Source organism: Mus caroli, chromosome 3 (assembly GCF_900094665.2).
Source record: "Mus caroli chromosome 3, CAROLI_EIJ_v1.1, whole genome shotgun sequence".
Classification (NCBI taxonomy): Eukaryota; Metazoa; Chordata; class Mammalia; order Rodentia; family Muridae; genus Mus; species Mus caroli.
Window position 1 is genome coordinate 99,761,701 of NC_034572.1, and position 10,578 is coordinate 99,772,278.

Genomic DNA, 10,578 nt, shown 5'->3' on the forward strand with positions numbered 1-10,578 from the left:
GTTTTATTAGAGAATGACCTTAACAGTTTTTTAGTAATTTATTTTTTTGATTTTTGGTTTTTGAGACAGGGTTTCCCTGTATAGCCCTGGGTGTCCTGGAACTCACTTTGTAGACCAGGCTGGCCTTGAACTCAGAAATCCACCTGCCTCTGCCTCCCAAGTGCTGGGATTAAAGGCGTGTGTCACCATACCTGGCATGATTTATTTTTTTATTTTCCATTTATCTATCTGTGTGGGTGGCTGTGGAGTCCAAAGTGTTGGATCAGCCACATCTGGACTTATAGAAAGTTGTGAGCCATGGGCTCTGGACCTGAATTCATGGCCTTTCATAAAGCCTTATAAGCTTTTAACCACAAAGCCATCTCTCCAGCCCAAGCATGCCTTTGATCCAAGGATACACACACTAAAATATATCAGAGCAAAGAAATGTGGTTCCCATAAGTACGTGGCAAAATGTTAACAGTGAATCTAAATAAAGAATAAACAATATTTTCTCGTTCTTTTAAGTAAATTTCAAAAGCAAGAGATTTTAACATCATTGATTTACATTTATTTCTTTTATTGTTGTTTGCAGTAGTGAGGAATTAAACCCACAGCCTGTACATGCTAGGAGCATCCTCCACCACTGAACTATATTTTAGTCAGTGTATTTTTTTAAAGATGAGAAACAAACTATACATTTCTTTAAGATGAAAATCATCTGTTACTTTTTCAAATGGCTCAGAGATTACAAGACTAAACTGCTACAAAGCTATAAATATATTCTTGTTTTGTTCCCTCCATCCAATTCTCATTTTCTAAAATCATTGCACTTTCTACAATTTTATTTCTAAATGTTGAAAACTACAACATTTATAAGCAAACTGGTAGCTGTTTTTACAACTCTGAAACCTTCCAGAACTTACGAATATGAGTCATTGTTGTGCAAGGCTTAACATGCAAGCTAAAATACAAAGTAACAAAAAGATAAACCAGAACAGTAAATTAATGAAACACACCCAGCTCCTATTTCAGTTTCTTCCTACCAGCCACCTTCCTAGCTTCTGGCACACAGAGACAGGTAACCGATTGTTTGCAGTATCATTTTAAATTACATCTTTGGAAAACATTGCCTACCTCACAGCAGCAGGTGGTTCAGTGATGAGGGCAAGTTCGAACTATAATATTTGGTTAGAAATGCTGAAAGTTCCCAGCCTAGGTTCGTCCTCATCTCTCTGAACTATAGAAAAATCTAGAGGGAACACAGAATAGAGTTTCTCAACCCCTCTCCCATTCCTAATTGGGATGTCTTTATTCCAATCACTACTCCAGCCTCAGCAAAGAACAAGAAATTTGGGGCTAAGATTGAGGTATTTCCAGTGCACTGATTGATACTTGTAGAATAGAGAGAATTAGAGGGCTCTGACCAAGCACTGTGTCCTTATCTGTTTGCAAATTTGAAGTCAAGAGCTGAATCTTGTGAAATTATTATTCCCCTATCTTCATGCATTCAGAAACCATACAAGCATTAGAACAGCAGTTTGAGTGGTCTGAAAAACCACCAACTATTCAAGGAATTCTGCAGCTCAATTATTAGGCTATGAAGAGTGAGATCTTAAAAAAACAAATACCTCAAATTATACTCTCATTTCTAGCGTGTAGTCTGTGTGTTTCTCAAAGAGGTAGAGACTATTATGATGACTATGGCACTTTATATTGTTTTTTAAACCCCTATGTAAAGCTTGAACAAGACACCATGAATAAGTCAATTCTGCTGCATTAGAAACTGCAGCCCAGGAGGTTTAATAGCCTGTGTAGGATCCCACAATCTTGTAAAGATAAAAGAAGAGGAATACTTACTTTCTCCCTACTAAACTCTGGCTCCTACAGGGAGAGGTCTTGTGTGATAGAACTCTGGTCCAACTCAGCCCTGCACATTTGATGAACTTGGAAGGTGGATAGCAGTGAAGGTGACAGACAAAGTAAGGAACCAGATTCCAAAGGCCAATCATCTTTGATAAGGTGACGCTGCACTACAACTCGACGACCCAGGGGCATTCACCAACTGTAATGTATTCTTCATTAAAATATTCTCAGCTCACTTTAGTTAGGGTCTTGTGATATATAGTGCAGGCTGGCCTAGAACTCCCAGTCCTGCCTTGGCCTCCAGACTGCTGGCATGACAAGTGTGTGCCACTATATCTGGGTCCTTTTCTTGCTCACTCATGGTTTCAAAAAATACTATATTAAACATTAAAATTTTATTACAGCCATATTTTAAAAACAACCTCTACGAAATTCTTATTCTATAACAAAAGAGGATGAGTGACAGCTCTCAATTTCTTCTCACTGACCTAGCAGTGAACAACAAATAACTGTATGGCAGGGCTCAGTAGGACTGGTTCCTCAACTAGGATGTAAACCTCTTAAGGGCTGAAATCCTTCTGTCTGGATGACTGCCACTTGGGTACAGAATGAAGTGCCAGGCATACTACAGGTACTCAATGTGTTTGCCAGGTAAGTGGAATTAAAAGATTTTTGTATTTGTTAAAAGTGGTTTCACCTAAAGAAAGCAAGCGTTAGCATTCTTGATTATGATAAGAAACAGAATATATAGTAAGCTGACTTTTTTTCCTTACCAGATGTTTAAAATAATATTCTACAAGCACAGTCCTGAAAAATGACTTACAGAACCAGAGGCCAGAGCAGTGCAACCCCAGCCTTGATGAGCAAGCCCTCTCTTATTCTCACCTGTGTCCAGGCGCCTGCGACACTACAATGGCAAGTGCATCAGCCAGAGAAGGAAAAAAGAGGCTTACTTTGCCTTTCTGCACCATTTATTGCAAATGTTTTTGGTAAACAACAAAGTAGTACACATGGCTCCAGCTGCATCTGTAGTAGAGGATGGCCTTGTCATGCATCAATGGAAGGAGAGGTCGTTGGTCCTGTGAAGGCTTTATGCCCCAGTGTAGGGGCATTGTAGGCAGGGAGGTGGGAGTGGGTGGGTGGGTGGAGGAACACCCTCATAGAAGCAGGGGGAGGGGGAGGGAGAGTGTGATAGAGTGTTTTGAGGAGGGAGGGAACCCAGGGAAGGGGATAACATTTGAAATGTAAATAAAATACCCAATTAAAAAAAAAAGTTCCAAAAGCAAAAGGACTCTCATGGATGTGCCTGATTGGTGTTAGCAATTTGGGAAATGAACTAATTTTGGGGGGCTCGGTCAACTATTGCCTTTTTAAAATGAGGCACATAAGATTATTTGCAAAGCTTTCTGGACCATAGTTAAGATCTTAAATAGTGAAGTGCTCAAATTAGTCACGCGCATCCTGACTACCAACCTGAAGGACTGAGTGGTTTGACTTACACGTTTACTCACACAGACCCCACACTTAGGCATGCATCAAAAGGAGCAAGAAAAAAAATAGGAGCAAGAATCAAAATCAAATTCTATGATGGTATTTTATAACAAAGGATCATTATAATGGCAACTTTTAATTTTTTTGTACTGTTCTATTGGACTTTATCACCTATTTATATTCAACTGGATAAGTAACTTATAATAAAAAGTGCTGGGTCAAGTTTCAAATGCTAGCTCTGGTATATCACTTAAAAGTGTTAGCAGGATTTTATATGCAGCCTGTGACAATAAGGTAACATTAGATGTCTGCACTGAAACTCTAAGAGAATGATGTCATGGAAGCCAAAGAACACAGTGTCTAGAAATTACTATTTTCTACAAGGTGGTAAAATTGAGATTTTTATTTTTATTTTTTCTGAAAACTTCTGGCTATGAAAATAAAAAGGCACTTGTTTACACTGTCCAACGGTTGCAGGTTACCTCATTAACGTTGATCTTTGACTTTGCAGAAGATTCTAAAAAGGCACAGTTACACCACTGTCTTGCTAAATTCTGGCCTTGTTCTTTGCCAACTACCCGCTCATCTTCCAAGTCACATTTATTGCCAACCAAAATCATGGGAACCTGCAGGAAGGAAAAAAAAACACAGCAGTTTGCAACTGTATATATCACTAAGTGATTCTGGGTGCTGTGTGTTGTGGTTGCTCAGGACAGAAGGAGAATGGAAGGCAGAGAGAGAGGCCCAAAATAGTGAACTCCTACTGGGCTCACACACCAAATTATTATAAAGAATATGATTCCATTTTTTCTTAATGTAGTGTATGAATGCAATGCACCATGTTCATGTGTGGTGCCTGGCGAGGCCAAAAGAGCTACAGAGGATTGTGAACTACCATGTGGGTACTGAGCATTGAACCCTGGTCCTTTGGGAGGACAGCAAGTGCTAACTACTGAGCCATCTCTCCATTTCTTAATAATAAAGAATAAAAATAGGAGTTGAAGAGACAGCTCAGTGGTCAAGAGCATTTGCTGCTCTTCCAGAGGACCTGAGTTCAGTTTCCAACATTCACATCAGATGGCTCACAATTACCTGTAACTCTAGCTCCAGGGAATCTAACATCCGCTTTCAGCCTCCCTGGACACCCCTCAACAAGCGGAAGACACAACAAGCAGCCGTGTCTTTCCTGTCACTCCATACCACAGATGTTTGACTATCTTTAACACAACATCCTACTTCCAATAAAACATTCAGCTAACAAACTGTGTTAGGTTCTTCAGCTAAATGTTCAAAGAATAAAGTCAGAAGGTTGTAAGGCAACGTACTACACACAAAAAAGAACGTTAGGGATGTGGTGACCCTTTTACCCCAAACAGGTTACATTAAACAGTCTAGGCATCTTTTCTCTTTTACTGATGGAGCAAAGGGGATTAACATTTTCAGAACTCACTGATCTGTGTGTTATGAAACAGAACTCTCTGGATAAAGCAAGGAAGACAACTATTCATTAAAGGCAGTCATGGAGTCATATGGCACTTATTCCTCCTACCAACAATGTTACCAAGATTAAGGTCCTGAGCAGTTGTACATGTTCCCATTAGAAAACATACACACACACACACACACACACACAAAACCAGGAATGTGTAACTGAAAATTTCTATCTTAATTTATATAATGCAAAAGGAATTTCCCCATAACTTCCAGGTGATGTAAACATATACAATATATTTTATTTTTTTTAACAAAGGTAAGCAAAAAGTATATGCTACCAACAAAGGTAGCATATGCCTATAATCCCAGTATTTAGAAGATGGAGACAGAAAAATTAAGTACCTAAGGCTAGCCTACTTTATATAGCAAGATACTGTGTTAAAACAGCAAAGCAATCCAAAGAACACGTATGGAAAGAATTTTAGAAACAGTAACACTCATCTTATGGTCCTTTGAAAATGTCTCATGTTCAAAGCTTGAGTCTCACACCTTCCCTCTTCCATGAAGTATCTGACTCCTCATCTCTACCATTCTTTTGATTCACATGGCAAAACGAGTGTCACTTTGCCATACACGTGTTCATTTTATAAACATCTCAACATATAACTAACAGGTTAATTTTGAAGGCTGAAATTTATTTTCAGGGGCTTTTTTTGACATATGCTACATACCTTTTAAACCTTCTACTGATGAGAAAGCAGACATACTTATTTGGCTGTAGAGAAATAGCAATATGTTCTATATAAAGAAAAATACTTACATCTTCTGTGTCTTTAACCCGTAAAATCTGTTCTCTCAAGTCTTGTAAATCATTAAACGTAGACTGAGCTGTAATTGAATAAACTAGTGCAAACCCTTGGCCATTCTTCATATACAAATCCCTCATTGCTGTAAATTGCTCCTATAATTAAAAAAAAACAATTATAAATATAAATGCATTTTGAATGAATGCTGTAATAATTTTAAACAGAAAAATCTTAAATAAGGACCTACATTTAAATTACATATTGACATAAGACTTCATGCTAGTTTCAAGAAACTGAGGTAAATGTCTATGTTTGCTGATATAATTCCTTTTATATACAAACCTGAGTTTATTTTGTTTGGAAGATTGATATCAAGTAGAAACAATTCAAGATGCAAATCTAGCACTGCATCATAGTCATGTAGCATGACCAGATAGGTGCATTACCAACCCTAGAACAGACTCTTCTGAAAAGAGCTTTTTCCTATGCTTTTCCTACTCCCTGAATTTCAAATTCTTAGAAAGGACCTGAGAACAGCACAGTAACTGTTCTCTTCAGAGTCAGTGACCGTCAACATCAGTCACAGTTGCACTAGATACAGTGACTATTTTTTTAAGAGTCACTAACCATTAACTTGGTCACAGTCATACCAGATTAAATGTTTTCTGTTTGCTTGAAATCACTTTCTCTTCTTTGGAGAATCATTATTATGTTATACCCATAGATAACAATACAGAATGTCTAAAAAGTTCTTGAACTTTGTATATAGTATTAAGAAGGCATATATAGCAGAATATTAAAATGCATTCTTTTTGTGACCTCTTTATTATTAAACATACAGACCCACAAAGCTTTATAAACTGTGTTTCTTTGACTTGCCATTTCCCACCGTCACCCCCTCCATTCTGTTTACTATATCCAAAATAGTTCTAGATATTCCAGCCTGGCTGCTGCACTTGATCTGTTACTCAAGCTGTCAGCTGAGCTAACATTCATCCACATCCCATCCTTCAAGTTTAGTCTTTTGTACATTTTTTCTGGATTTTTCAATTACAAACTTTATTAGAAATTCTAGCACTAGTGTACTTCCATGTTCTGCTGAGATTAGGTCTCTGCTACTTATTAAATCAACAGTGTAAATACTGTACTGCCTCCTCAGTCAGTTGTGGTTCTTGCTAAGAATCCCAACCTCCTCCCTAAGGACATTCTACAAGACTTATCAACAGCTGTTTCAGCAGGATGGATATGCTGGTCAACACAAAAGTCTCTCAAGGAATGTACACAGAGAGAAACAAAAATACAGAAAAAAAGATTTTTTTTTTCTATTTTTTGGGGCTGTGGGCTGAGGTGTGGAATAAAAGTTTACATTTTAAAGATGAAGGCACCTATAGGTAACAGGAGAGCAAGAGGGAGGACAGGGTTATCATGTACTCTTATAACGTGTCCCAGGCAGAGATCAACAAGTACACAGGGCCCAAGAAGCACAGTGCTTGAAAAGCTAGAGCCATTAGTTAACTAGAGGGCTGAGGAGAGTGGGACTAGCAGGGGATAGCTATCTAAACTAAAATTCTGAACTTAAATACCTTTTTAAAAAACAGTACTCATAGCATATCATCTTACTTCAATATAAGACTGCCCCCCCCCAAAAAACCCTTTAGAATCTTCAGGTGAATAGAGTACACAATTTAATTATAATATGTGGGTATCAAGCATATCACAAAACAATTTCTTAAAGAAAATATATAAAGGATTACATTTAGAGAATTAAAAAAATCAGAGTATCACTGTACACAGAGAATTATTTAGATAAGAAACTGTCCTCACAGACTAAAACCTGTTAAAGGAAAAGAAAGGAATCCTTACTGTTCCTGCAGTGTCCAGGATTTCCAGCATACACTGTTGGCAATCTACTTCGACTTGCTGTGAGAGAGCAAAGAAAAAATGGAAAACCATCAGCGTGTTTTGCCTTTACCCCTTCAAAGCACCTATAACAACTCCTGAGTGTTTTCTACTTGGTACCATAATAAGAACAGGGGTCTTCAAGCACACTAGCAGTATTCCAAAGGCCAAGACAGTTAGAGCTGAGTGTGGATGTTCTCTGCTGTAATGATGCTCATTTGTCCTTATTGGAGGGCAAAAGAACAGGTTTGTTTTAAGAAATTTAAGAAAAATGGTAATACAGTTCTAACAGAAAAAAAGTCTAACAGAAAAACATGAAGATCATATTTTTGATGAAGTTCTCTCTCTCTCTCTCTCTCTCACACACACACACACACACACACACACACACACACGCACGCACGCACGCACGCACGCACGCACACGATCTTCATGGAAAACAGAATTAAAGAACCCAAGCTGTGGATAGGTAGGTTTACCTATATTCTCAGTACTGGGGAGGCTGAGGCAGGAAGAGTTCTTTATGGCCCTATGGGATGACATTGAAAGACACTATTTCCAACAAAAGGTCAGGCTTCAACCAACCACCTTAAATGGGTCAAATTGTATGCAAAACGATTTTGAGGAATAGAAACGTTTGCAATTTACTATATACAAGTTGTTAAAATTTTGCTAAAATATTCCCAAATTTTGCAACAAAAACTCAGAAATGTTAAATAGCAATGAGCTATTTATTCCTGAAGAATACAGACATTTCTTAAGAGTTTAAGGGGCTCTCTAGAAAAAAAAAAAAACTGTGTAGAAAGTGAAATATAAATATACTAATCCTATTTCCCCAGTCTCTAAAAGAAGACTGGCCTAAAGAAAGTATCAATTATCAACTCTATGGAAAATTTTTATAGAAGGGATTGAAAAAATTAGTCCTTCCGCATGCTTAGGGACAGCTCTTACTTTGTAGTTAGAGACTTAACTAGCAATTTATTTGGAAGAAATCTCAGTAGAGCAACCCTGTCTCCTAAAAATAAATGCATCACCCTTCAGGCTCTTTGACCCTGGCCTCCCTGCCAGTGCTGAGAGGGAGTGCCTTGGGGGTGGGGGAAAGCTCTCACCCACCCAGAGCGGGCAAACAGTTAACAGCCCATAGTTTCATAGGTATTTAGAGCTCAATTGTGTTAATTTGGAAGAGAATGAGATTGTTTTGCCAGTACATCCTAAAAAGCTTAATTCAACAAAATTTACAGTGCTATCAAAGAAACATTTCTCAGAACAGATACCCAACAAAGCAATCCTTTCCTCTCTGTAGTCACACTTATAGAATTATGGTTTCTTTAAAAAACAGAAATATTATAAGAATGGGTGTTCAGTTTTAATCCCAGGTGCAGGGATGTGAGGCTGCTTTGGACTGTCCACAGCAGCTGACCATAATGTGCCACATGCTCTAGCAGAGGCACGGTTTTGCCAACTGCAGTTAGTTTCTTCAATTGTGGGACTTTTGGAATTCTGACAACTGTGGTATTGGTGGTTATTGGTCACTTAGGGAGGCTGGTTGCAGTTTGTTAGGGACTATGGTCAAAGAAGAAACAAAAGGAAAGAAATTAAAATTAGGGATTCTCTCTCTCTCTCTCTCTCTCTCTCTCTCTCTCTCTCTCTCTCTCTCTCTCTCTCTCTCTCTCTCTCTCTCCCTCCCTCCCTCCCTCCCTCCCTCCCTCTCTCCTTTTTCTCCTCTATCCTTGTTTTTCTCCTATCCAGTGTTAAGGGGTGTAAAACTGAGGACATAAAATAAAGTGTGGGAGGGAGAAAGAAGAACCCACAAAGTAGCAAAGACTAGCTACACATCTCTGGTAAGATGTAGGTTTAATCTTTGGAAGAAGGGGTAACTCTGGCTCTTTTACTGCATTTTGTTATACTATCCTAACCCTGGACACTTAAGAAAATAAAATCATAAAAGGTTTTCATAGTTCTACCTAGTCTTATAATAGAACATATTTTTGTCAAGACCAACAATTTTGCTTCTTTTAAAAATAAATTTTAGTCTTTCCTTAAATTCATTCATTCATTCTTCCTTCCTTCCTTTCTCCTTACCCCTCCCCCCACCAATGAAGATAGTGTCTTTGTCCACTAGGTTGCCCCTGACCTTGTAGAGCTTTCCCTGCCTCTGTTTCCTAGGAACTGTGATCTAATGTATGTACCATCATGACTGATCCAACTTCACTTCTTTAAGAGAATTTTGGGTTCACTGTAAAATTAGGGAAAATAGAGATTTCCAACATAGTCTATGCTTATATTATATACAGCTTCCTTCTCTCTCTTATCAATACCCTGAAGCAGGGTGGAAATTTGTCATAATCAATGAAGCTACAATGACACACAAAGTTTGTATTACATTTGATTTTAATATTGTATGTTCCACCTATGCTCCAAATGCAAGGGCATCATAAAAGAAACTTTACGAAAGCTCACAGCACACATTGCACCCCACACAATAATAGTGGGAGACTTCAACACCCAACTCTCAGTAATGGACAGATCATGGAAACAGAAACTAAACAGAGACACAGTGAAATTAACAGAAGTTATGAAACAAATGGATCTAACTGTTATTTCTAGAACATTTCATCCTAAAGCAAAAGAATGCCCCTTCTCCTCAGAACCTCATGGTATCTTCTCCAAAACTGACCATATAATTGGCCACGGAACAGGTGTCAACAGATACAAGATTGAAATAATCCCACACATTCAATCAGATCTCCCCGGACTAAGGCTGATGTTAAATACCAACAAAAACAACGGAAAGTACACATACACATGGAAGCTGAACAACACTCTACTCAATGATAACTTGGTCAAGGAAGAAATAAAGAAAAATTAAAGGCTTTTTAGAATTTAATGAAAATGAAGACACATTGTACCAAAACTTATGCAACACAATGAAAGCAGTGTTAAGAGGAAAACTCATAGCTCTAAGTGCCTCCAAAAGGAAACTGAAGAGAGCTTACACTAGCAGCTTGACAGCACACCTGAAAGCTCAAGAACAAAAAGAAGCAAATACGCTCTTCCGACCGGACCAGCACCGGGGTAGCTAGAGCGCAGGGTCGGCTGACAC

General features: G+C 38.3%; 1 protein-coding gene across 6 annotated transcripts in view; it reads right to left on the bottom strand.

Annotated features, from left to right (window-relative positions):
- Positions 1 to 10,578, bottom strand: part of Rap1a (RAP1A, member of RAS oncogene family) — a 77,453-nt gene that overhangs the window by 6,651 nt on the left and 60,224 nt on the right. For all 6 annotated transcript variants that reach the window (XM_021157561.2, XM_029474954.1, XM_029474956.1 and 3 more), the window contains exons 4-6: positions 7,440 to 7,496; positions 5,591 to 5,731; positions 3,819 to 3,962 (exon numbers count right to left, since the gene is read on the bottom strand). In XM_021157561.2, the coding sequence (XP_021013220.1) occupies positions 3,819 to 3,962; positions 5,591 to 5,731; positions 7,440 to 7,496 (342 nt within the window). The remainder of the gene's footprint in view (positions 1 to 3,818; positions 3,963 to 5,590; positions 5,732 to 7,439; positions 7,497 to 10,578) is intronic.